Consider the following 27980-nt stretch of genomic DNA (forward strand, 5'->3'; position numbering starts at 1 on the left):
TCGCGTTCTTTGCATCTTTTTAAGCTTCATTGTTACTCGAGTTTTCTGGTGAAACTTGACAATTTTATGCAGATGAATTAGTCGAGCTGAAGGTATTTCAGCGATTATAGCCTGTTTGACTTCGAGAAGAAGTCGTTTTCTCGAATTGATAATAAATAAATGGAAACCAGATATTGAGCAAAGTTGAAACAAGTTTGATTTTAATTTACAATTGTTTTTCATTTTACCATCAGTTTAGTTTTCATCAATTTCAATATGAATCCATTTGACCTTTCATTTGCTTTAAGGTTTTCCTCAAATAAGCAACACTCTCTATGGTATATTTTGTATTTATAACATGATTAGATCATATCTAACATAAGCCATTATAAAATTGCCTTAAGAGGTAGAGTAAAGGAGAAAGGGGAAAAAAGTTCAATGATAATTATTATAAAGGGTCGAAACAATTTGGAAGAGAAACAATGTTTGCAATGAAAATGATACAATAAGAAACACTTTCACATTATTATCATCATTGTCTCAATAATAATTGAAGAGAGCAATTTAGACACTAATTTGAGAGCGACAGAAGAAACACATTGCTCTAAATTAATCAGTTGATTAACAATGTTCAATTTAATGTTGAGTTTTTTTCTTCGTTTGCTGTTGTTCCTCATGTTCATCCGCATTTCTGTAATCATTTTCATGCTTCAGTCCAATTGGTGTCAATGTGATCAACGGGAGAGCGATTCAAGATTCAGTAGGCACTTAATAATATTATAATTGAGTGAAAGATTGGTTAAGCAAAGGATCAGATAGAAAGAGAGGAAAAGAGGAAAAGAGGATGACAGGAAGATAGAGATGAAAATGAAGATGCAAAAAAAGTGATCTGTTTCTCTATAAACACTATTATGATGTTGTTGCTCATCATAACCCATGTTTACCACATTTGGGTTACAATGAAGTGAAACCAAAGAAGTGAGCAATTCTGGTTAATTCTGAGTTTGTTGTCCTTTTCAGTAAATTTGTTTCAATGGTGTCAATTTTTAATGTATATGTTTGTTGTATAAGAGTCTCAATGTAAAAGGTAGCTGAGATTTGTCTCATTAATAGAAACGTCCAGGGAAAAAAAGTCTAGAAAAAATTGACCAAAACAAGATTCCATCTGTTGTACACCTTGAACAGCTCAATAGTTCCAGTTTCTAGTCATTAATTATTCTAATTGAGAACAAGGCTATTGAATAATTCATTTGTACGATTCCTCATTATGTTTTTGCTATTGGATTTTAGGGACAAAAAAAGGTTTTTCGGGAAATGTTGAGATTGAAGGATGAAATGAAGGATGAAATGAGATGTAAATCAAAAATTAAAAAATGTTTGGATCCAGACTGATAGAGTGTTGAATAGATTCCAATGATTAATTTGTGTGTTGACTCACAATTGTGATCCTTTGACTCTCGTCTCAGCGTTGATTTGATTACTTTTGCTTACCAATTTGCTTTTTTCATTGTTTTTTACATGCAATGATAAAAAATTTGAATTTTCAACAAAACATGAAAATTAAAGGGAATGGTAAAGATGGGCTGTCGGAATTAAATAAAGATGATAAACAATCATCTAAAATGGTAAATGGTAATCATATCAATTTATGATAACACTTACAGTAACAGTTAATTGTAATAATAGTAATTATAATAATAGCCTAAAAGATTTGCTTTCATTTATTTAACTTTAACACATTTTGGTTACTTCTTCTTTGGTTTCCTCAGTTGATCGATTGAGTTTCGTTTAGTTTGTTTTGTTAATTTTAAGTTAAATTGTTGACTTGATTTACTCTAATCAGTTACTTTTTTCAAATTTTCAATTTTCTTGAGCTTTTAGGATAAGCTTAGTTTTTGTATCAATATCTCTAAAATATCAGATTGTTGTGAGCTTGTGTGTTGATGATTTGTTTGAGTTTTGTTGTGTTTTTGCCGGTAGTTACAAGATGGTGATTATTGTCGATTGTATCAATTGTACCATTACCGTCCACGGAGAGACGCAAAGAAAGGTGAACATTAATTCCTCAGCTTGATTCAATTTGTTAATCATCAACATCACCACCATTTTGTAGATGAAAACAATTTACATTGACTTTGCGCTTGGTGTTGGCTTTAATCAGGTTGTCCTCACTTTTTTGCTTTGCGTTTAGTTTTGAGTCTTTCGCCTGAAACTTTACTTTCACATTGATTGCTCGTTGGTGTTAATGTGCTAATTCGGCGAACTAGAGGCGCTAATATGCATATATACGATCCAATACATTAGATTGAAGCAAATAAAGCATACTGGAAATACAACACGAGAATATTTATCAATATCACTTGGGCTTACACCTAACATCCTATTAGGATCTTTAGGACCAAAAGGTACAGGAGTGGGTGGAGGTTGATTGCCAGGTCCACCACCACCACCAAGGGTCATTGAGCTAGCTTCATTCATCATTTTTCCTGATTGTTTGGCTTCCAAGATTCTTGAGTTCATTTTCTGAGGGCAACCACCATAAACCATTTTCGGTGGTGGTCCTCCAATGCAACGATTACCTTGATGGTGAACCTAAATGAAGAAAGAAACAAAGTATCATTAGCTTGGTTGTATAATTTCAAAGTTCAATACTCGAAATGAAGCTTGATATAAGTAAAAACAAACGATCGAATCAAATTTATAGAAAAGATGAAAAATAATAAATTAAAGTGACTTTTGTAATACAATTTAGTTTGAAACAATCTTGATTGTATAATGGAAATTCTGCATTTGTCGTCAAGAAAAAATATGATCCGATACTTGTAAACTGATACTCGTCTAAATAATATTGATTGCTATCTGAAAAAACGATTTCATTAAATTAATTTATACGAGTCTTACTCTGTGATAAATCACAAAGAAACAGTGTCACATTGAAGCTTCTAAAAAGGAGAAGACGAAAAGAATTGTCTATTTTAAAACAAGAGACTATTCTGTCAAGAATTTGGTTCATTGAAAATGGAATCACATGAATTTGATGAAACAATAGTTATGTAATAAATGAATTCGATGAAGAAAAAGCCTGTTCTCGTATCAATTTCTAGTGATTGACTAACCGGATTTTTAATACCACAGGGTAGTTGAAGAGCAGGATCTAAAGGTAATCCAGTTGTGGCACAAATTAATTGGGGAGGAACTTGAGCGGCACTTTGTTCGGCTACAGCAGCATCAGCAGCAGCCGCTGCCGCTGCACATTTTTTCCTATGCTCATCAGCCAATTTGGTTAACTGTTCAATTCTTGATTTACGCATGGCAATCCGTTTACCAAGATAACCGACAGTGGCATATTCAAGGAGGGAAGCGAAAACCATAACGAAACAGGTTCCCAAGAAAACGTCAATTGATTTAATATAAGATATTTTTGGAAGCTGGGCATTGGTTGAAGACATTAAAGTTGTCATTGTAAGGACAGTGGTTACTCCTAATGATACTCGGGCTGGAGTTGCATTACGATGTAACCAAAATGAGACCCAACTTATCACCACTATAAGGCTTGCAGGGATGTATATTTGTATCAAATAAAAACCCAAACTTCGTGAAAATTTAATTTTACAAATCAATCGTGAGTAATTGCCTGTTGAAAAATAAAGAGAAAAGGTATTAATAATTTGTTCAACTTTGAGTTACTCTGAAAACAATTTAATACAATCACAATCAACAATCATAAACACAAAGATTGTAATAAATTTTCACTGCTGTTAATAATGATAGCAAGATTATTACCCTTTTCCTGTCTCTCATTGTTATGTATAAAAAAATATTATAACTCTTACTTTCATGTCAATCGTTATATTTCTTACAGAGGCAATAATAATAATAAAGTAGCTTCTCATATTTACCAAGTTAGCTATTCAGCTCTTTTTTGCTCTCATATATTTGAATATTTTGTCCTCATGATAAACATAAGTTGATATCAATAAGAATAAAATCCTTCCTAAGATCCATCCTTATTATAAATGTTATATTTTCTTGCTTCATTCTGAACTTCTTTTTCTTCTTATTTTCTCTCACTTTTCTTCCCCATCTTTATCATCTTCTCAATGTTTCCGTTTTTCATGAAAAATTGAATCATTTTAAAGTAATAACAATAAGCATTATTTTGACTGGTGAAAATCAAAACTTTCAATTCTCATTGCCTTCAACCTATTCAAAGTTAACATCGCTATGTAAATAGAGTGTGCCAAGTATATTGAAAATATATGTACACTTATGGTAACTCAACTTGAGACATATTTATTTATAGCATCAAGTTTACAGGCAAATGAAAACTCATTTAATTTTGAGAAAATAATCTTTTCTCAGACGCATTTCATCAAGAGATGAATCAAAAAGTGTATGCTGTACAGAGTCTTAGGGTCAAGAAATGATTAAATAAATGGACCCAAGTTAACTTAATTTACTCTAAATTTCTGTGAAAAATGACTAAATTTAAAGAAAAAACAATTTACCAGAAAAACTGTTTTCAACCAATAATCAAAATAGGTTTACAATGTGAAATTGATAAATGCAATTGAAAACAATGCTCTAAATGGCTGAGTTAAATAGTGTGAATCTAACTTGATCAAATTGGCCAACAATCCATTTAATTTGGATAAAGTGATTGAACTCAATTTTACCTTTTAACATTTCAACGCAACAATTAACCTTTTCTTGTGAGAAAAATTAAACTCTGTAATTGAACTTGGCTTAACCAACTATTAATCAAATAGTTAACAGGGATTACATGGTTAGACAATTTTCATTGATATAGCCATTTTGTCTTGATCAAGAATAAAGAAAGATGATTAACTATGTAAATGATTAAAAATGGTACATTTAAATTGATGGGTAAAATATTGATCTAATAGATTCATTGATTGCAATACTTTAGTGAATTGAATTTGAAGTAGAAGGATGATTTAAAGATGAGCTTAGGGTAGGAGAAAGACAAAATAGATGATGAAGATGAAGATGATGGCGATGATATAAAAAAACAGTAAACTAGAAACTTATTGATCGTTAAAAGTGTTATACAAATAAAAGGGAAGCTTATGAATTGTAACTCCCTGCAGGGAGAGAAGAGAAAAAAATATGAACTAAAATAACGAATGAAAATGCAGATGAGAAAGATGTTGAAGATAAATTAGTAGAAGCTAAAGAAAGATTATAATGAATGCAAAGAGATTCCTTTCATGGCTTTTTTTTCCTAGGCAAAGGATGGTAAATACAAGAAATTGTCTTCACAATTTTGCTCAAATTTTTTAGGTTTGTGATGAAACCAGAATTGAATATACCTAATAGGGAAAGAGGTTTCAAGAGATGAAATTGATGGCGAAATGTGGATGAAAAAGATGAGGATAATACGCAAAATCAATGGGAAGTTTTCAGGAGTCTTGTGATTGAAACTGAGATAAAGTGGTAAAAGAGTTGAACCGGCATTGAAAGGGCAGGTTTATAATCACACATAGAAATGGCAATTCAAAATTGGATCCAAGAATCTAAAAAAAAGTATATAAATGGTCAGTGAAATGATACATTGAAGTATGAAAAGGTAACTCGTTTGATGAGTTAACCTGAAGGATAAGGTTGAAATGGGAGATTTCAATGAAAACAAAAAATTGTAAATCGATTCGATAAAAATAGTGACAAAAAACCTTAAAGGATGGTTTTGATGTTTCTTTATATCATTGAAAGTGATATTAAGAGACAAATAAATACAAAGATAACGATAAGACAAGGAAATGGACAAGAAGATGGAAGATGGAAGATGGAAGTTGCAAGAGAAAAATGAAAAAAGATGATGATTTGTATCTTTTTTTGGCTCGTCTTGTTGGTTGAGAAAAAAAATAAGTTGAATTTTGTCTCTATTGATATATCTTGCTTCATCTTCTACCTCAATTCATTTTCATTTTGATTCCAGTCATCATTTCATTCTCATCTTTTTTTTTCCTCATCCCCATCATCATCAACGTAAGGCAAATGTATTGAAGCCATTTGATCTTCATTTTTCGTCATCTTCACTATCATACAGATCTTTTTTTATCTCAGCTTCTCCAGCTTCTTGTTCTTGGTAAAGCTCTCCAGGGTAACTGTATTCAGGTTACAATCAACAGTAAAAACCAATTTTATCATAATACATCTGCCTGAGATCTTATTCTTCTTCTCCGTCTTATTCCTTATTATTATCACTTTTTAGTCTTTGCTTGTATTTTTTTCACCTTATTCAGCATTTTCAATCTTCTTTTCCATCTTTTTCTTTCCTCTCCTTTGGTCTTCATCTTCGTCACCATGTATTTGCTTCTCATGTTTTCCTGCTTATTTTTGTTTTCAACCAACAATCAACAACAAATGTGGTCTAACAACAAGAGAATGCAATACAAAAGAAGAACAAAAAAAGAAATTATTCTTAAATACAAAAATCGCAACAAAAATAAAACAAGAACTGACGTATTTGATGCATTTCATGATACTTATTATTCCTTTTTGTTCATGAAAAATGACATTGCAAGTATCAGAATTTGTACTCAGAGATAACATCGCAACAATCAATGTACCAAGACAAGTTACAATCTAAAAGTTACAGATGAATTATTTACCAGTAAGATCGTTTAATTAAAACAAATAAATATTGCGTGACAATCAAGTTAATCTTTAACTTAACACAGAGATGGATGAGCAAAAGACAATGGTTATTAACAATAACAATTGTATTTCAACAAACTATATTGAATGTTATTTGAATAAAATTCACAATTTCAACAATGGGAAATGTGTATTTGATTGTAATAAAAAAGGGTAAATAAATTGCTGTGTTCCAAATGATAATAATGTGCACTGGCATAATCTAACTTAATCGAGTGTGTAAAAAGCTAAATAATAGAGAAACAATGGAAATGCAATTTAATTCTGATTCATTATTTATTTTTGGTCGATTCTTATTTGATTGCTGGCTAAATGAAAATGTGGTTACAATCTGGTTTGAATCGTGATTAGTATTTAGTATGGTTGATTGATTAACTGAAAAATTACCTGTAGTTAGAGCAGCTATGGCTGATTCTTGCTCATGACCCATAATTTTAAACTGAGGTAACGTTACATCGCCTTGAACGTCAACTGATTTGTTACCATTTAACCAAACATATTTAATATCACGCATTGAATAACCATCTGAAATGAAAAGATACATTTAATGATTAGATAAGGCTTGCAGATAAAATGTAATCGTAGCATAATTATAGATTAATGGTCAGTTGAAAGATAACGGTTTGGTTGAAAATCGGTTTGAAAGTTGGTTTATTTGATTAGCACACGATTCCAAATCCATTTCTCAATATTTATCCCAATTATTGATCAATATAATGGTTGAATTTGTTGATCCATTATCTTTTCTGGTAATCAAGTCTTTAATTACTTACAACTTTCTATTTCTATTGAGCAGGCTTGTCTATCCATAGGAAAGTATTGTAAAGACATTGGACAACTTGCGGTTACTGTTAACCTGTTTTGATAAAAAGAAGAAAAAAAATGATATTAGACAAGTTAATTATGATTAGCTAATAAAGCTTAATCAAAATAAGCAACAATAAAGATATGAGTTGATAGAGATGAAGCAAAAACACTAGCAAAATGGAAGCAACAAAAGAGATGAATTATGTTTGTCAATTACTGTTAATTGCTGGGGTAAGCTTTTTCGCTTTATTCAATTAGTATTGATGCAAACACAATGGCACACAGAACAAATTTATGTCTGCTGTTGTATATAAACAACATGAAAAAAACAAACGAATTAATTGAGCCAAAATTAACACCAAAAATATTAAGAACACAAAAACGCAAGAAAAGGGTGAAAAAAGGTTTGCAAGAGTTAGTGATGAAGATGTTGATAGATTCATGAGATTTTTGCGTGATCAATGACATGACAACACCAAAACTGATGATTATGATGATTATCAAGATTAGTATGAAAATCAGTTAAAAGTGCGTGAGATGATCAACTAAACAACCACTGTTGAACCAATGCCAATTACCTTATTGACCAAACGAGAAGAAGCATGTAACAAGAAAGAGCAAGAGACGTTCTTACATTTCAATCTCATTTTCCCTGAATCTTGAGAGTTTAATAATTCACTCACAAGATTATATCAAGTCACGAAAATCAAAACATAAAGTTAAATTAACAACTAAATCTACTCAAACACAATTAAAAATGATAAAAACGAGAAACAAATGCATTAAGCAAACGACAATAAAACAAAGGCGCAATTACAAACAGCCAACCAGAAAAGAGCTTAAGTATGGCGCCAAGAACAAAAAGTGTTTTAAAATGATTGAAAAGGTGAAAATAAAATATTTCGAGGAATTATTGAAAGCTAATTATTAGCAGAAACAAAGAAGAGTCAAATTATTTAATTAGAAATATCGATTATTTGATCCAAAAAAAGACGAAGAAAAAAAGAATCATCTTATTCCCATGTGATTCAGTTGATTCAACCTCACCAACAGAATCATTGATTAGACCAAGAACACAGTAAAGTTCATTAGTTGAACAGTATCTATTTTTGTCTCCCTCTTCATCATCATCTTCCTCCTCATATTATCAAAATAATTAATGAAACTGAATGAGTTCACCAAACACTGGTAAGAATAGTTAATAGCTGAAAGTAAACTCAAGTATTTGTATCATCATCATGAGCATTTCCCATTCACCCAGCGTATTCATACGTTTTTGTTTCAATCCAAAATTTTCATCAAAATTTATATCAACATGATTATCATTATCATCAACAGTAACAATGGAGGTAAAAATGTTTTCACTAGTAACGCAGGTAATACAAAAGGTAACTCAATTTTCATTGATTCAAGTGTGAATCGTTAAGATCATGATCAACATTATTATCAATCAGCAGTTGGTGTAATTTTGTATTAAAATCGTGTTCGCACTCACAAGGGAACATCCCGAATGCGTACTCGCCTTTTTTGATGGGGGGTAGCGCAATCGATAGGGCAAAGCTTCCTTATGAAGGAAAATTTGGTTTTTTTTCTGGAGATTTTGTGGTTCCTTAGATTTTTGAGGTTAAAATTTGTCCATTTTAAACAAAACCATTTTTTTAAATCATCAAAATTGTCTAAAAGGGTGTAGCCTAGTGGGTTAAGGAATAGGTGAAAGTATTGAGGTTTTGGGTTCAAATCCTGGTCACTTTTTATTTTCAATTAATTTATGTGATTAGGAAAATTTTAATTGAAATTTTTCAAGAAATTTTTGTTAATTATTAATTGTGTTAAACAATAACAATAATAAAAAATACATTGATCAAATGTATTTAATTAACAAAAATTTCTTGAAAAATTTCAATTAAAATTTTCCTAATCACATAAATTAATTGAAAATAAAAAGTGACCAGGATTTGAACCCAAAACCTCAATACTTTCACCTATTCCTTAACCCACTAGGCTACACCCTTTTAGACAATTTTGATGATTTAAAAAAATGGTTTTGTTTAAAATGGACAAATTTTAACCTCAAAAATCTAAGGAACCACAAAATCTCCAGAAAAAAAACCAAATTTTCCTTCATAAGGAAGCTTTGCCCTATCGATTGCGCTACCCCCCATCAAAAAAGGCGAGTACGCATTCGGGATGTTCCCTTGTCAGGTTATTCAACTGCGTGTAACCAATATAAATGATTTTTGATACACTTTTGTTTTCATTGTTTCTCAACTTGTAATCTTGATCCATCCAAAATTGTTAACCTTTTTACTTGATTGTGATTTGGGTTAGAGTTGAGGTTGTTATTGAGTTACACTTATAATTGATTTAACTGATGCCAATGATAATAAGGTGATAATAATGAGTCTTTTAGTGCAAATTAAACGAGCTGTTTGAGTGTTATTAAATTTATTAGTTGATGAATTAGTTGAGCTGGCTGAGAAACACAGAGAATAATTTAATAATGTTCAACATTATTGACAATTAAAGTGATAATCAGGGAAAGGAGTAATTGTCATGTCAACTATTTAATTTGTTTCATCACATTTCATCAAGAATTCAATCAAGACTATCAAGATTCCCATCATTTTCACATCTTTATGAGTTATATTTATCTCACAATTATGTATTGCATTGTTCACTATTAATAACAATCAATGATAATTGAATTTCTGGATATTATAACATTATTCAAATCGTTGATCAACACTTATGGAAGACATTGGCCAAATCTGGAACAATTAGAGTTGCATGTTAAAGTTGAAGATGAATTTAAAACTGGATTGTCCTTTGGTTTTGATTGATAATCAAGTAAGGTTAATTAGTGATCCTTTCCGTGTTTCATCTAATTATCTTGAGCAGATGAAAGTCAACAATCAGTTTACCTTAAAGTTTGTTGACAGAATATTAAAGTTGATGAGAAAAGGTGAGAAGATAAATTGATCCAATTGTCAGGTTTAAATTGTTGAATTAACACGCCCAGAGTGTTGAGCTAATTTTATAAACGATTGAACACAACTTGTGATGATTATTGTCTTGGATTGAACAGATGAATTTGGTGATTTTTGATTTCCATTTGATTGAAGGTTCAAGATTAACTTTTGTATTTAACCCTGTTTTTAGCCTCTTTTAAATCAAGTGAAAGTTCAATAATTGCTCATTGGACAGTAATATTAATCAAGAATGAAAAATAAGGAATGAAGGAAGGCAAACAAAATTACCTTTTAATAATAAAACGCAATAATAATCACAATGGCAATAACAATGAGTTAAAGACAAAGATTATTGATTCAACTGTATTAGATTACAGTTGATAGATATTATTGTACTATTATTATCATTATTATTGTTGCTGCTTTTAAAGCTTAAGCTTCTGTATGATGCGTTTTTTCATATTGATTACTATGATATTGGTAAGAATAGGAATTAAGGAATCATCATTTTGATCATCATCAAAATGGCTTGTCATGAAAAAAGGACTAACAAGGCTCAAGATGAAGATTCACCATCAATTTTTATCTTTTATAACATGAAAGGTGACATTGGGTAAATTGTAGCAATTAATTGAATTGCTTTTTTAAAGGCAATTCAAGTAAGATGAGCAAAAGGCCAAACATTCATCATTGAAAATGGCGCAGCAAAATATTTTTGCTGGAATTATCTTTCGAATGTTGCTCTGTTTTCACCTTCACTAATGTCCAAATGATTAAATTAAAATGATTGAATGGTTCAGATGATCAGATTGGCATCGAATAGGCGTGAAAAAGAGTCCATTTTGCTGGTCAGCCTGGTATTGCATTGAAATGAGGAAAAGGTATTGGGATTAACTGGTCCATCCATTGGTTGTATCAGCCTTTTTTCAGTACGATAATCATCTAATCTTTGATCATGATCACCATGATAATCAACACCATTTCCCTGATATTAACATGATCAAAATAAGAGTCAAATATCGAATCTGTTTTCCTCTTTCTTAACCTTCCTCTTTTGGCTTGTTCAATTCCTGTGAAGCTTGGAAGGATCATAAAACAGAATTAGATTTGCGGGTTGAAAGAGTTGTGGTTGATTCACCAAGCAAAAGGTTCATATTGTATTTCAATCCAATATTATCTTTGAATGTTATCTTAGACATGATAATGAAAATCTGATGAGAAAACACAGAGATTAAAAAGCATTATATTCATTGTAATCTCTGGGAATCAAAAATAAAAGGGAAAAAATCAAATAAAGAGCAAGGAGAAGTTGATGAAGATGGAGATGAAGGAAACAGAATCTGAATTGTTACTATCCTGGGTTATATATTAAATGCGATAAAAGGTATTGAACCATTGATTTTATTGGTTACTCATGGGAATTATTCAGCACAGAATACCTTCATCTTGTTTTTCCGTGTAACTCTTGCCTTCCTCCTTTTCTTGGTCCTTTTTCACCTCAACATTCCTTTGATTAATATCTTTCTTGTTGTTTCAAGAGCCATTCGATAGTTTGAGTTGGAAATTATAACATTTAGCCAAAAAATTAACAATGGCGATGACAAAATGGTGTGCACCAAGGACAATTGACAAAACGATGTATTTTGTTGTTTAACTTTAACCAGTCGAGGTAAAGAGAAAGAGAAGATCTTAGTGTTAATAAGATCAAAAGGTTTTTCTTCGTCTCAATCTTTTGCTCTCCTCGAGGATTCAAACATTCAAGTCAATCCCTGTTTCCTTGGTAATCCTTTCAAGTTTGTGTATATTGGTTCACAATTTTAGAAGGCAAAGATGAAAGGTGAAAGTCAAAAAGATTAAGATCCAGGAAAGGTAAAAAGATGATGGGTTAAAGTCTCTCGAGGCTTCAAAGTTACTTGTATTGTTACTGGGTGCAAGAATGCTGGTAAAAATGAGTTTATTCTGGATCAATTGTTCTTTTTTTTCTGTAAAAGTCAATAAAATGGGTGAAGATGATGATGAAAATGATGATGATCCATTGGAAAGTTTACAAGACGAAGCTAAAAAGCTTATTTAGAGTAAAAACGTTAAGTGGATGTACAGCTAAAGAAATGGTTAACTTGATGGGTAAAGATGATTAAAGCCGCATTTGACTCACAAATTAGATGATTGCAGTGTAAAAGTAAATTATAAGATGTATTAGCATTGGTTAAATTAGATAGATACATGTTTCATCAACAATTAAACGGATAAGGTTATGTTAAACGACTAAAATTAAAAAGGTCAAAAAGCAAATGTGATTTGGATAAACCTTTTGACTCATTGGCTGTCTCATCATCCAATCAATATGTTTCCCTCTTAATCTTTCATTTTGGAGCCAATTTTGATTTTATGCTTGGATACATTTTTATAATGAAAATTATAAAATTTAAAAATTGATTAGCCATTGACAAAGTCGAAACAAAAAAATGCCAATTTAACACTGTTAATGGAGGCGAGTTTCAATTTATAATAACAGATTATAATATTATATATTTATAATATGATTACTATTTTGCACCTTTCCATTACTTTGAGTGCAATAATGATGTTACACGCTTATAACAATATATTTTTATTTGCACTTCAGCGGTGACAATGATAAATGTCTTGTCTGGATGTAAAGGATGTAAATGAGATGTAATGCATTTTTGGGGAAAAAAACGTTGAAAGAAATAGACGAAAAAATATGAAATAAAATAGCTAATGTATTTAGTTTAATGAGCTTCTTAAGACACCTTAGACATACACAAACACACAGTTATTATTACCTTCTTTGTATCATCTTTTTATTTGAGCTTGCACTTTTTTAAAAATAACGGTTGAATTAATCATGTTTAATCCCTGAACAATGAACAATAATAATAGCATTATATAACAAGGCAAAAAGAAGACATTGTATACATGAGTTAATACACAAAGGAAAGGGTAAGGTTAAAAGTAAAAAGACAATTGTGATGATATTAAAGAAGAAGATGATGATGGAGACTAGAGTGACAATAAATGATGATCATGCTGGTTGTAATCAATATCAATAGAAATGTTGGTATAAAAGCTAATTTTAATCAACATAAAAAGCGACCAATTTATCGGTTAAACCAAACGAAAACATAAAACAACCCAAAACCCAAAGTCAATTAGCAACTCCTACATTAACCTAGATTATTTAGCCGTCAATAGATGGCGAGTTGAAACAGAAAGTGGATTTTTTAATGAAAACAAAAATGTTGATTAAAAATGAAAAAAGTATAAAATAATATTTAGAATTGTTAAAGAAAAATGTTTCCAAATGTATTTTCAAATCAAAATATTAACCATTCTTTTCAATCTTCTTCTTCCTCCTTCTCATCACCATCACCATCAACATTTGCAATTACAGCTTTAAACATTAAAGTAAATGGTTTTGATAAAGAAGAAGGAAAAAGAAGAGCAAAAAAAGGAAAACTTTCTTTTTCGTTTTTCCTTCCTCTTCTGAATTTACAAAACTCTCTTTTTTTTATCAGGGAACAACAATTATTCCAATGAAAAGAAGAAAATGGTGAAACGAAGAAGAATAAGAGAGAAGAAGAAAAAAAGGTTTTGATGAGCAAAAACAAAGAGAAATGAAAGAAAGATAAAAATAGAATTGAAAAGGACATAATTGATTGTGTTCTTGAAGTTGTTAGTAAAGATATCGGTTTCCATGTAAAGAAGATGCTCAACAAATCAAGAAAAATGGTTCTCAATCCATTTGAATAACGTTGGTTTGATAAGTTGATAGCAAAATCAAATTAAATAGCAATACGTTTTGCCACACAGAAGACACAGTGAACCAGGAAAAAGAGCTGAAAGAGTTAAATAAATTTTAGGAACCAACAAATCTTGACTTTAAGTATTATTATTGTTTCAACATTTATCTCAATCCATTTTATTTATTCATCTCATTCATTTGCAAATAACATTTCACATTCAAAAACAATGAATAAAATCATCGTAAGAGTTGCCTTCACTTTTCAACCAATTCTGACTTTTACAGGGAAAAGATTCTTATTGATCAACACTGATTTAACAAAAATTAAGATTCATTTTAAGTTGTGATTCTAATAGCAATGTTTTTGGATACTTGACTTGACTATTGAAAACAAAGATTTATTGCTTGATTTTTGAGGAAAGTTTAACAATCGTTGCAAGAATAAGATTATTCAGATTGAAGAAAAATTTGTTCATTCAAATAGCAAAAAAGCTCATCTTTAACTGAATAGAAATGATAACATGAAATTTTCTCTGCAAAATCAAGTTCTGAGTTTTTCATCATAAAAATAAAATACAGAAAATGCATGAATTGATAGAACTTACGTTCTTAATTCGAATCTCGTGGAGCTTGATCTCGTGGAGTTGGAGTTTCTATTAGTCTGTCGAGTCTTGTTTACTTTCATTGAATAAATCATTAGTTATCGGGTGAAAAATTTTCAGTTCACAACAGAACTGAAAGACTGAAGTTTATGGGAAAAGATGCGTTTCAAAACGCAGTACAAGTAAAAATGAGCTTTTCGTTTTCATGGCAATTCGTTTGAAAGTTATTCAGAGTTATTATTATAAAAAATTATTCCAAAGTGATAAAGTGATAGTGAATTTGGTTGCTTTCAAAGAGAGAATAGCTAAGAGCTTTTAATGATAAAAAAACTGAATTCTCATGAAATTGTTTTCCATCTGTCAATTGGCAATTATCAAAGGTCAACTTCATTCCAATTTTGAACTTGTTTCGAGCTTCAGGTTTTAAAATAGGAAATTGGATTTGTAACCAGAAATGTCTGAATAAGCTTGAAATAATTTCAAAATTTTCCCTCTTCATTATGAATTAAAAATAGTCTAAAATGTTGAAACAAAAATCATTGAATTTCATCAATTTGCAAAATTATTTTAGCTTATAAATCAGCAAATTCAAATGAATCTCGTAACTTTCATCAAGAATATCAAAATAATTCCCTTGACTTGATAGAAAGTGATTCTTCTATCAGTTTAATTGGAACCAGAAAATTTAACTTGTTTAGTCGAAAGTTGAAAGACCAGAAAGGTCATCTTAATGGTAATCAAATTTGAAAAATAAGTTGAAAAATGTGGACAAATGCCAAAATGGTTGCCCTGATGATGTGAACACAAAGTTTAGGTGAAGAGAGTTTGTCTTGTTTGGTTAGTGAACCGTTAACATGTTTAAACCCATTAGACTGTAAGAAACAAAAGATTCTGAGAAGTTTCAAGATTCCAGTTTTCTCCTTTTGATTTTTCCTTTTTTATACTCTTTCTCTTCTCATCCCAGCATTTCACCTTTTTCATCTCTTCTCTTCCATTCTCTCCTTTCTCTCTCTTCTCATCGTTTTTCATCCTTTCCTCCCAATCCAGGGAAAAGTTGGAGTGAAAAAAAAGTATAACTTGTTTATAACACAAGAAATAAAACAAGTGACATTGACACAAAAGACTTTCAGTTCTGTATTAATAATATTTTCTTACCATTTTTTCCCTTATTTTGCCTTCTTTTTTCCCCTTTCATCTTTTCAACTTTTCTCAGTTTTTACCATTTCCATTGCTTTTCTCAATGACTTTATTCAATGAAAAAGATCGTCTTCATCAAACTCATCATCATCTTCCCTGGTAAACATTGAGTAAAAACTGAATGTTTCAATAGCAAGTTAATCATCAATAACATGAGCAAATAAAGGGAGTGAAAAGAGGCAAAAAAGGAAAGATAAAATTGACTTAAATTTTCTTGTTTTCTTACTCAATTGTTATTTCTTGTGTTTACCTTTTGTCTTTTTTCCCCCATTACTCTGTGTGTTCAACTCTTCTGTTTACTTGCTTTTTATCCTCTCAAGAAATCATGTTGCTAATGATGATTACGAACGGTATTGGCACTGATAAATACATGATATTGTCAAATGTCATGTACATGTATAATGTCAACAATATTGAAAAGTAAAGTGCTTCGATAATCGAATTTTTCTTCCAACAGAAATATCGTTCATTATTCATCAAAGAATCTTAAATGTGATCCAAAACAAACCAGTTCAGCACAAAAGATTTCGAAGGAAAACAATTTTACTTCAATACCAATTTGCTCATTGTTTCACTGAATCAACATCTTTTCATGAAATTTCAACCATTCTAATTGCAAAGTTGAGAAAAGAAAAGTGAACAACTGAAAGTTCAGAAGAAAAACAAGTTTCTTCAATTCGCTCATTCTTCTCATCCAAATGAATCAGCATTCAAATGCAATTTTGAAATTAATTTTGCAAAACTCTTTTGTTTCTTCATTCAGTTTCTCTCATTCCAACAATTTCGATAAGTTATGAGAAAAGAACTTTAAAAATTTGAAATTCTTTTTGGACAATTTCTTCAAATGAAATTCTGATTGATCAAGTTTTCTTCTGATAAATTTTTTATAAATCTTAATCAAATATTTACATCAAAGAAATGAAATTTCACCTCCAATGGAATGTTTATCTTGAAAAACTCCCAGAGTTGAGGGTTGGAAGGAAAAGAATTGAAAAATTGATAACGAAATAATCGAGAAACTGATAACAATAAAGTTGAAACTTTGAATATTAAAAAGTGTATTTGGAATGAGAAACGAAATGATGATGAGAATGAACAGAATGCTGAATTATTGTATTATTTCTGTTTCTGTTATTTGTTACACTTTTCTTGGTTTTACCTTCTTCCATCTTTTTTTTCCTGCTCAACCTTTTGTCAGTCCAAGTCAAGTAGATTGTCAGTGAACGTTTTTTTATCTCATCCATTATATAATGTACATGATGATAAAGAAGATGAAGACGAAGAGGAAGAAGAAGAAGAAGAAAGCTCAATTCAATTTTAAATGTACATCACGTTAAACTCACTTTCACTCCATGTATTTACTCCATTTTTATATTCTTATTGCCATTTCATTCCCTTCTTTGTTCCCTTTCACTTTGGCACTCTTTAACCACCTTGAAAATTCTGTAATCTTGTCTTTTCTTCTATTCAGCTTTTCGTTTTTCTTTTCAAACAATCTTCATCTTTTGTCGTTTCATTTATCACCACAATGCTACAACTGTACAACTAATTGATTTAACTGATGAGAAAACTGATAAAGAAAGCAAAGGGAGGCCAAAAAATTCAATTTAATTCAATGAAAATGTACCATGAATGAACTTTTAACAAGGTGAATCAACTCGTTGTTGTTTGTCAAAAGAAAGATAAATAAATTGGTCAACTCTGCGCTTCAACAAGCAGCAACTTTCAATTTCGTTCATTCTTTTGTCACAAAAATTCTAAGCCTTTCGAGACTGATTAGACTGCAACAGATTAAAACGCTTTCAGGTTGCTTTGCATTATTAGCCTTTGAAAAGCAACCAAAAGTTGGACACAAATCTCGAAACATATAATTACTGAAATGAAATTATCGTAAAAATCCATTTTCGATATAAATTGCTCTTTGCAATCACGATCTAACAATTCTGCAAATAGTAAACTTCGATCAAAATTATTCCATCAGATCTATTCGTTTCTTCGTAGCATTTCATAAATATTTCAGTCAAATTGCAATTCTGTCTGAACAGAGAACATTGTTTTCCTCTAAAATTCGTTACCGAGCAAAAAGTTAAATGACATTTACTAGACAAACTTTGATGTAACTAAATGATGGCTAAGCTCGTTTTTTGCATCGATTGAACCAATTGATCATTGATCCGAAATTGCTCTCAAAAGTTTTACTTTATAATGGGTGAAGGACTTTAGTAAACAGAAAAGTAAATTTTTGTTATTTAGTCAAATCGTATTCTTAGAGCCAAATGATTTTGGAATTGGATGAAATGCATCGCCTTGAAACATCTGAATTCGCTTTCATTTCCTGGTTGCCAAATTAATCGCAACTTTCAATTGAATATCAAGAGACTGAAGTCGAAGCGTGCAAAGAAAATTGATTAAAAATGAAAGGTTGAATCGTTGCAACGAAGTCTCTATTGAATGTTGATGTCTGCAACTGAATTGGTAAAGTCAATTGAATTATTTAGCCAAAAAGATTTTAATTGATTCTAAAAATATCATATCAAATTGGCTCCTTTCTTTGTCAACATTTCATCAGATCATCCATGAATGGTTCAGTTGACGATATTTGATGAGGAGAAGAAAAAATATTGATAATCATTGATGAAATTTCATCTTATTTTCCCTGCTTTTCACTGGGAGATTGATTTTTATTTTCTTGTCAACTGTCATTCCTATCATGTTTACGTTACATTGAACATATACTTAATTGGATGTATTGTATAAGTCAGGAAGACAAAAATATAATATATAAACCCAGATTAAGTATTAACAACATTGAAACAAAATAATAATATCAATAAAAGTATTTTACTGTCAGAATTGGCAACGAAAATTGGGAACCAAATGAAGAAGAAAAACACAAAAAAAGTTTCCAATTTATTTTCATGATCAAGGAAAGAATTGTAATTTGATTGGAATAATCAGCAACATGAAGCATTAAGACAAATATTTTTTACAAGAAAATGACAATAATTTGTTATAATTTACGCGAAAATGAAACCAAAATTGAAGTCAATCTTATTTTCATCTCAAATAAACTTGCATAAAATTGTTATTCAAAATTCATAGTTGGTTGAAATTGAGTTTCTTTTGCCTTCTTCTTATGAGTTTACATGGAGTGAAAAAAGTATAATAAGATAAATGGAAAAAAATTTGCAACAAATTTTGGTATATTATTTCCGTTTCAATTGAATTTACTTGCTTGTTCCAAATTCAATCATAAAATACAAATATCACTCCCAGTGAATCCAACATTTTTGATAACATTTTCATTTCTACTCATGACAATCTCAACATGTTAAACCTTTCAAATAAGATGATATTTTTGTGCAAAATAAAATGTACAACACAACAATATTCAAAATTAAACAAAAAACTGTTTTCGCACTGAAAACCTAAACAATTGTTTAAATTATTCAATACAACCATTTAAACTTTCTTATGATTAAACTTTTCAAATAAACTTACAAGTGTTTAATGTTCAAGTTGTGTCTGAACATTATCTAAGGATTTACATCCACAAAAGAAGCAAATGATTAAACAATTCAATAATTCAATCGAATTGATAATTCAAGAGGGGAAATTGATTGAAATGTCAGAGAAAATCAGTCAACTTCTCATAACATCACGTCTTGGGATTGACCTGCTACTGCAAGAGATCACTGTCTCTTCATTTTACAGTTTATACCTCGAGCTTTTCCCTTTCCTTGATTGTACAAAATAGCCAAAGATTTGCATCAGTAATTTGGTATTTTGTCTCAACAATTAAGAAAATTGTTCAGTGAAATTGATGAGCATTTATTCGAAATTAATAGCCTCTAATAATCTTGTCATTTTTGCTATTCTTTAAAATCCTTGTATAAGTTAGATCGCTATTTTTCCAACGAAAGAAAGAACCAGATTTTGACACTCGTGATTTACTTGACATTTTTTAACGAAATTGACTTATTTTCGTACAAAATATTCTTGGAAAAAGTACTTTCATTTCAACGGTTGAATGGTGCCTTTAAGTTGAGTCTAAATGTCTCAATTGAATTTTGAAAATCAGTGCAAAACATTAGTAGTCGTAGCTTAACCTGAATCACATAAATTGTGTTGCTTTACATCTCATGATAGTCGAGTGGTCTCATTATTTACACTATTCTTGTCTATACTCAAGTAGATTTTTCAATTTCAATTCGTTCTTGAATTGAAGATGTTTGAAATGACGATTGGAATGCAATTTAATGTACATTATCGATTGGAAAACTGCAATTTCGTTTTGCTAGCAAATTGTGTTCTTTGATTATTAATGTTGGGATTGGTTTTTGTTGGGCAAATTGACAGATAACCGACGAATCCCAATTGAATATATTGACTTGAAAAGGAAACAGCATTTTCATCAGTAATTATTGGAACATTTCATGATAATAGATTTTTCACCTTAATCTTTATCTTTCCATTATTATTGTTTCTTCACTTTACCCTCCCTCAATCAAGAACTAACCTTCATTGGGTTTGATTTAATCAAGGGGTTGATTGTAAAGAGCCAAGTAAATTGGTCTAAACTAGTAATAGACAGAAAAGGAGGAAGAAAAGAGTCTGATGATGAAAGAGCAAATTAAATGAACACGTAAACAGTCGGATGGGAAAAGATGATGAAGATGAGAAGATGATCTAAGGAAGGTAAGTTGAACGATAAGTTGACTTGGCTGGATAACCTAATTTGAGGCAACAAGAAGCATCCATTAACTGACAGTAAACCTTTGAAGGCAATGTTGGTTAAGAGATGGACAAATGAAAAAAAGAGTAAAATCCATGGTGAGTTGAACAAGTCAGATAGTGAGTTAAATAAATCAAGTAAGAAGAGAAAGGCTGGCGAAGAAAAAAGTCAGGGGAAGAAGAAAAAGAAGAATCTTTCAGGAAGAATTGATTCTCTATTCTGGTCCTGAAATAATATTAGCTTTTTTTACTCAACAAACAACAACACAGACACTTTTAAATGTTATCATGTTAACAAAGCTACTCATCTCCATTCTTATCCTAATCTGTATCTACTTCAATGAATCAATTGAATTATTGCTCGATAAATGTTGCTTATAATTTACTTTTTTTTATTGTTTCTTTCCTTATTCCTTTTATTAAACTCTGTGTTTTTGCATTCCCAGCATTTCGCCATCATGATGCCAATGATGCTTATTGTTATATTTATTCAAGAGTTATTAACATAATAATGATGTTAAATTGTAATCCTTGCTTCAAATGTTATGTAAAACGATTGAAAAAAGTGCATTTAATAGTTGCATGAATAAAATGAAAACAAAGACACCAATCATGAATTACAATTGAATTTCATTCGCATTCATTCACCAATTTATTCCACTTCTAACCAAATCTCATCAATTTATCATATTTCGAGTTCTCCATTTAGAACCAGAAATTGATTAGACAACAATTAAACCTAATTAGAACCCAATTTTCTGGTAAAAGTAATTTCTTTTCAACTTTGCAGAGAAACTCTTAAATCTCAATTTTCTGGTTTCCGATTCAACAGTAAAATTAGAAACAAAGTTTGATGAGTTTGACAATTAAATTGTTGAATGGTAAATGTCTGGGAATGATTGAAGGCTCAAGTCTATGAATATTGAAACAAATGATAATCTTGTGCATCTAATGAAGATGATGAATTTACCCGCTGCTGTCAGTCACTGGTCAAGTTAATTTAATTTTTGCTATTCACTCAACGTTATGTTTGAAATGGATGAAAATGAAAAATTGAAGCATGAAAATGGTTGGTTAAAGAAGGCCAACGAAATGGAGAGAAAAGCTGAAAACAGAAAACCAGGAAAATGATAACTTTTTTCATGGAAATAAATTAATAAAGAATGAAGGATTAAGATGATGTTGATGATGATGGAGCATAAAAAGGTCTAACTGAAGGTTATATCTTATGAAAATAATGGGTTACACTGATCATCATCATCATCATCATAATATCTTTACAGTATCTTTCAATACAATCGAATAATTCTTTCTGGTAATTTTCTTGCTCTTCCTTTTGCTCCATTTTTCCACTTCTCATCTTGATTCATCTTCCCTGATCATCTTCTCATTCCTAATCTATCTCAGCCTTTCAACCATTTTCATCATAATCATCATTGGCATGAAAAAGCAGAAAAAAATCATCTTTTTGTCCTTAGAAGCCATTATATTGTATTTATTTAGATTTTTTCATATTAACTTTTCTTCCGCCTTTCGTTTCTTTTTAATGGTAACATCTTTCATCCAAATCGCGATGATTAACAATTTCACCAATTTAACCTTAAATCACAATTTGAACAAATTTTTGCTTCGATCTTTCCTTTAATTAAAAAGGTAAAAACAAATTCAATTGAATAACTTACAATTGACTTGAACACCTTTCCTTATTACATTCAAGTTGACATTTGAACATTTGTTTTCCTCTTCTCTCTATTTGATTAACCTTTTTAAACTTGTTAAATTGGCATTTGTGATTGTTTAATTAAGCAGATTGTCAACCTTTCAAGTCCTGTTAACCTTTTCAATGAATTTTCACCGCATTTCAATTGTTCATCAGATTCATCTATATCATTATTGAAGCCAATTAATTAGAGTAAATTTCATTTGCAATTAATCAATCACTGATCGTAATTGAATCTCATTCAAAATGGTTAATATGATTGCAAGGTGAACATTGGCAATAAATTGTTATAACTGTCACGTCTTAATTAATATCATTACGATATCATTTTGAAGTCAATTTTCTGGTTCAACATTAAATCAAATGTCAACTTTTCCCATATTTTCATCAGATAATAATCTTAATTAGACTGGCCTTTTGCCTGATGATAATAATGATCCCAACATTACTTTGCACTCCATTTTAATCACTCGCCTTTTGACTGGGAGTTGCTTTTACAACCAACAATATCAATCCATATCTAGTATTACATGAATAAACTAACAACAAGGTTTATAATTAACAGCACAATTATCATATTAGTCGAAGCAAGTCAATTATTTTGAGTTAAACTAAAACATGAAACAATCATTAGCTTTAATTAATTTTCATTGATTTTCCTCTTTTCTGGTAATGAAGCTGAGAGAATGAGAAATCAATTTAATTATTTAAAATTGATAATCTTTTTAATACTCTAATGGTCAAAAGTTGGGCCATCATTTAAGCCGAGAATTAATGAATGATCAAGACTGAAATTTTCTCAATCAACATTAATGTTATAATTGTTGAGTTAATTTGCATTTCAAACAGTTGATCTGCATATTTCACGGTTATTTATCCGAACCTTAACTGTTCAAATTGAATAACAATGTGCAATCAAATTCGCATCGCAATTGTATTTCATCTCAATATCTTTTGAAACCCAAAAAGAACCAGAAAACCCAAAACTTGGAATCCAAATTATATGTCAAATAACATTGAAAAGATGTTACAGTTCCAGCAGAACGTGTCATTTTCATGATAAATTCAAGTAAACATCAACAATAAGACACAAGTCTTTGCCTTCAAGTTAATTGTCCTTAAAATTTCTAATCACAGTTAGAGTTAAATTGCTATTACCAGAAATAAAGAAGTCCATATAATCCCTGGTTGATTCTGGTTCATCTACAAGTCTATTAGTTAAAAGGTTGCGATTTTTGGCAAATTTGATTGAAAATTAGTTGCCATGAATGAAGCACTAAAATTGATGGAAGCAAATTTGAATGGACAATTAAGATAGGCAGAAGACTTATGTGCTATTTAATAATGAGTCCATTGTGTTTAGGTAATTGCTTCATTTTGTTGCTTCTTTATTATTAAATTGAATTAAAGAATCAATACTTTACCTAATACTTTGGTAAATCAATCCTGAAAAGGCTATACGAAGGAATCTATTAGGTGTTGTGGCAACATGGAAGTAGGCTTGCTTTTCATTGGCAAAAAAGGTGTCTGGAACCCAAATTTTCTTGGCAACTTCAGCACCAACATAAAGGTTACTTATACCAGGTAAGGGATCAAATGATAATCTTGGATCCTTCCACTCTTGTCTAAAATAAAAATCTGAAGTAAAATCCTGTTGGAAGAAAAGGAAAAATGAAAAAAGCAAAAATTAAAATGGTCTTCAATGAAATGGTTAAATATTTGATGAAAACCCAACAAAAGCATTCAGACTAATCAACAAACAACTAACTCTTTGAACGTAAAACCATCAGTAAATTAAATTATTACATTTCAGGTGATAACTTACTCAATGGAAGCTCAAATTGACTTGAGAAAAATAAGAATATTAAAAAAGTTCTAATCTCTTTTATCAACTCGTTTTCTATCATTTATTCATTTGTAATGGCGAGATGTTCATCCTGAAAAGTGTAATCATTGTAAAAGTAATAAACGTAGAGATAAATGTTGAACTTGTTTCACCGAATAAAACTTTTCGCCAATTTTTCAGCATTTGCTTTTCAATTATTGATCAATTTACTTACCATTTTAACCTCAGAAACTGAACTGATACTTGTAAAGTAAACACTTATACCAACTTCAACCGGCGGACCTGAAAATGGAAAGTAAAAGGTTGATTAAAATAACGAAAAGGTGAAAAGCCAAAAAGTCGATGAATGTCGAGTTGATCGTTAAGATTCAGTTTTGATAAGATTGTTCATTCCAAGGCTGATAAGTCATTCTCATGCTCATCAAGACAAACAATAACAGTCTCTAGTCATCAATATCTATTGACAAAACAATATTCAATGAGCAATAATTTTAGCACATTATTGGTTGAAAGGAAAGATGGAAATGCTGTCTTCTGTTATGGTTTGCTCGTCATTTTTTGTCTTATGATAATCAGATTATCAGAATGTTCAGTTGCTCTGAAAATAAACAAATACAATGGTGGCTTACAGAAGGATATTTTATTCATCATCATTCCATATCTTTCTTTGTTATTCCTTTGCCTATTCATTTTTACTCATCTTTGATCTTTTTGTCTGACCTAAATCTATTTTTTTCCCCATGAAAAAGGACTTAACATGATGATCTAAAAATAATCTTTTATTGTTATTCACTTTGCTGGTCTTTTTAATGAGCAAACCGTCTTCAATACAAGTTGTTATTTTCATTCCCAAAATCGGCTCAACTCTCGGTTAAACTCAAACTTTCACTCCATGATTCAATGAACGAGCAAAGATCAAACCAGATTTTAAAGTTGCTTCAAATCTTTTCCAATCAAAACCAAACAAAATGAAAAGCCGAAACAACGAAAATAATTCAACCTTTTTTCAATTAACATTTCAAAAAAGCATTTCCTTTATTAAATCATTAAAAGCGACTTCAAAAGATAATCCGAATTAAGTTTTTCTAGGATTTAGTTTGGATCAAGAAATGACAGTTAAGTTTACAATGTTGGTTAACTAAACCTCAAATGTACATTTGTTTCAAGAGAAACTCAAAAAGGTAAATTTACCTCTCAACCCATTATACTCATTATTGCATTTAACCCAAACTGGTAATTTTGTATTTACTCAAGTGTTTAACCTAAAATTTCAATGTAAATTGGATAACCTTTATAAGGAAAAGGAGATTTTTTTGATGATACAATTTTGATAAATCAAGTACTAAATATGAACTTGGAATGTTTTGATGCTTGGAAAGGTCCTTTTAGTGGTCAAATGACCAATCAATTTGGAGAATGAAAATGATGAAAGTAAACTTTGAAACTGAAAATGCTACTCATGAATCCATCGGAAGCTCAAAGTAAACTAATCTCGTGATTAATCTTTTTCAACAGCAAATCAATTATCTAATCTTGAAGGTCCATTCTTTTTTGACCAACAGCCAGTTTTTGACAGCTCAATTTAACCCAAAACCTGAAAGAAGCTTGAACGTTGCTTCTTGTTGCTCAACATGATATTCAGTTGAAAATGACTTTTGATTTACTCTGTGAATGGTTTACATTGATGAATTGGTGAATGAGCAAACAAGACTGACAACAAAAAAGTGACCTTTAACAGAGCATTTTGTTTACAATCGTAAAGTCTGCAAATGTAATATAAATAGCTAAAAATGGTTCATCTAAAGGGAACACTTGAATAACTGTAAACTGGTATTCATCGAGTTTAATAATCTGTACATAAACCATGCATTTGATGGGTTAACCAAATGGCCAGTCAAATTGTTGACCCATTTTTGAATGGACACAATTGTCCAATGAAAGGTTAAAGAGAAATGTTGAAACGTTTAAAAAGGATTCTCAAATCGTGAAACACTTTACATCGTTACATATCTTCATGTTACGCAAAGACAAACAAAAAGTATCCATATATTGGTTAGTGATGGCTTCTGATCGATTTCATGGTTTCAACCTTTTCTCCTTATCATGGAATGAACTATTGATCGCAAATAATAGTGGAGTGAGAGTGAGATGAAAAAATAGAAGAGATTCTGGGTAAGTAAGTACATGAGCATTTCATGCTTACCAAAAAATCCAAAACATAAATGCATAAAAGCATAATGAAATATTGTGAACAAGTTGTACAAAAGAGAGAAGAAGAAGAAGAAGAAGAAAAGGAAAGAATCAAACTGGAATATCATCATGATGATGATCATCATCATCTTGGAATCATGCTTCCATTTCATTTTTATCTTTCCTTTTCATCTTCTCTTTATCTTTAACTCTTTCTTTCTTCCTCATCATTTTCCCTCTCATTCCTCCAATCCTTCCCAGTCTTTTACTTGCATTTATCCCTGAAACATTCATTTATCTATCTATCAATCCATCTATCGTATTTCATTTCCTAGTCTTTCTTTTTTTTCTTCTTCTTTTTTCTTTCTCTCTTTCTCTCACTTATATGTTATAGAGAATGCTCTGAATTCTGATGCAGATAACATTCACCAGCCAAAGTGAACTTCACCAAGAACAAATTGAAAAATGGAAAGAAATTTTTTCTTTTTTCATTTTTTTTTTCTTTTCTCTCTGTTCGCATTATTTTTATTCACCTTGTTCAAACTGTTATTTCACTGATACTAATTTAAAAATTTCAACGTTATTCAATAAAAATGATCATTTTGTTTCTTTTCAGGGGGAAAAGTTGACCAAATTTGTTCATATGAAGACAACTGCCAATGGAATGAATTTTATCAATTTTAATGAAATGCTTATCAATTGCAATTCACTTGCTATTGCAGCTGATCAACTAGCAACTTACCTCCATAATTAGGTCTGACTCGTTTATCATAGCCACTTGAGAAGAATGCATTTAGTATTTTAGTTATATTTTGACCCAAAGCATTTCTGTTGGTAGATAGAAAGGAAAAGACAAAAGTGAATGAAAATGTTATTCGGGGAATGAATAAGTTTCAATATCTTACCCTTTCTCAATGACATCTTCTTCCTCATTGAGTGTAAAAATGAGATTAAATTTATTAAACATAATAATAATTAACACAAATATCCATTGGTTTAAACGATTTATCATCATTATCGAGATTTAACCTTTTCTCCTCTTCTCCGTTTTCTTTTTCACCTTTCCACTTCTCAATAAATTTCTTATAATTATTGTTGTTGTTGTTTATTCAATTATTATTTATATTATTATTATATTATATTATTTAGATTGGGATTGCAATTTGATATTATTCAAGTTTGTCCGGGTTTCAAACAAGATAATTTATTAAGATGGGAATGATGATTTAGAGGGAAATAATAATAATATTGATTGTTGTGTAGTTGATCGTAGAGTTGATATTGAAGATGATGTTGAGCTTGGTATTGAGATTGGTGTTTGTATTTGTCTTGCTTTTGGTTTTGAGATTTTTTGAGATGTTGATACTCTAGTTGTTGTTGTTGTGTTTGATGTTGATGATGAGGGTGGTGTTGATGGTGTTTTTGGTGTTGTTGATGATGGATGCGATAATGAAGATGACAATGATTGGAATGATTTTGATGATAAAAA

General features: G+C 30.4%; 1 protein-coding gene and 1 long non-coding RNA gene across 3 annotated transcripts; both read right to left on the reverse strand.

Moving 5' to 3' along the window:
• Window positions 1-173: 173 nt before the first annotated feature.
• On the reverse strand, window positions 174-27562 carry LOC107369974 (gamma-aminobutyric acid receptor subunit beta). 2 transcript variants are annotated; one of them, XM_015937943.3, is made up of 8 exons: window positions 27397-27562; window positions 27234-27319; window positions 24516-24583; window positions 23880-24106; window positions 7434-7516; window positions 7048-7185; window positions 3096-3613; window positions 174-2571 (listed from the first exon to the last, which is right to left on the reverse strand). In XM_015937943.3, exons 1-8 carry the CDS (start codon window positions 27504-27506, stop codon window positions 2230-2232), a joined length of 1572 nt encoding a protein of 523 aa, XP_015793429.1. In that variant the 5' UTR covers window positions 27507-27562; the 3' UTR covers window positions 174-2229. The 2 variants fall into 2 exon arrangements, with proteins under 2 accessions (XP_015793429.1, XP_089126599.1); XM_089270473.1 differs by lacking the exons at window positions 23880-24106; window positions 24516-24583; window positions 27234-27319; window positions 27397-27562 and adding an exon at window positions 8046-8266.
• Window positions 10702-12714, reverse strand: LOC149094310 (uncharacterized). Its single transcript, XR_016201111.1, has 2 exons — window positions 11876-12714; window positions 10702-11647 (listed from the first exon to the last, which is right to left on the reverse strand). It is a non-coding gene; the product is annotated as an uncharacterized LOC149094310 (long non-coding RNA).
• Window positions 27563-27980: the final 418 nt, after the last annotated feature.

Source organism: Tetranychus urticae, chromosome 1, assembly GCF_039701765.1.
Source record: "Tetranychus urticae isolate SD_2017Ah chromosome 1, NJAU_TeUrti_SD_1.0, whole genome shotgun sequence".
In the NCBI taxonomy this organism is placed as follows: domain Eukaryota; kingdom Metazoa; phylum Arthropoda; class Arachnida; order Trombidiformes; family Tetranychidae; genus Tetranychus; species Tetranychus urticae.

Bases quoted from the DNA above. Each gene is read 5' to 3' on its own strand.
- LOC107369974 (XM_015937943.3), bottom strand. From the start codon at position 27,506: ATGATGATAAATCGTTTAAACCAATGGATATTTGTGTTAATTATTATT. The intron at 24,107-24,515 runs GTAAGTAAATTG...TTCTTCCAACAG, and splicing joins CAGTTTCTGAGGTTAAAATG to GATTTTACTTCAGATTTTTA. The intron at 7,186-7,433 runs GTAAGTAATTAA...TTTTCATTTCAG, and splicing joins CTCAATAGAAATAGAAAGTT to ATGGTTATTCAATGCGTGAT.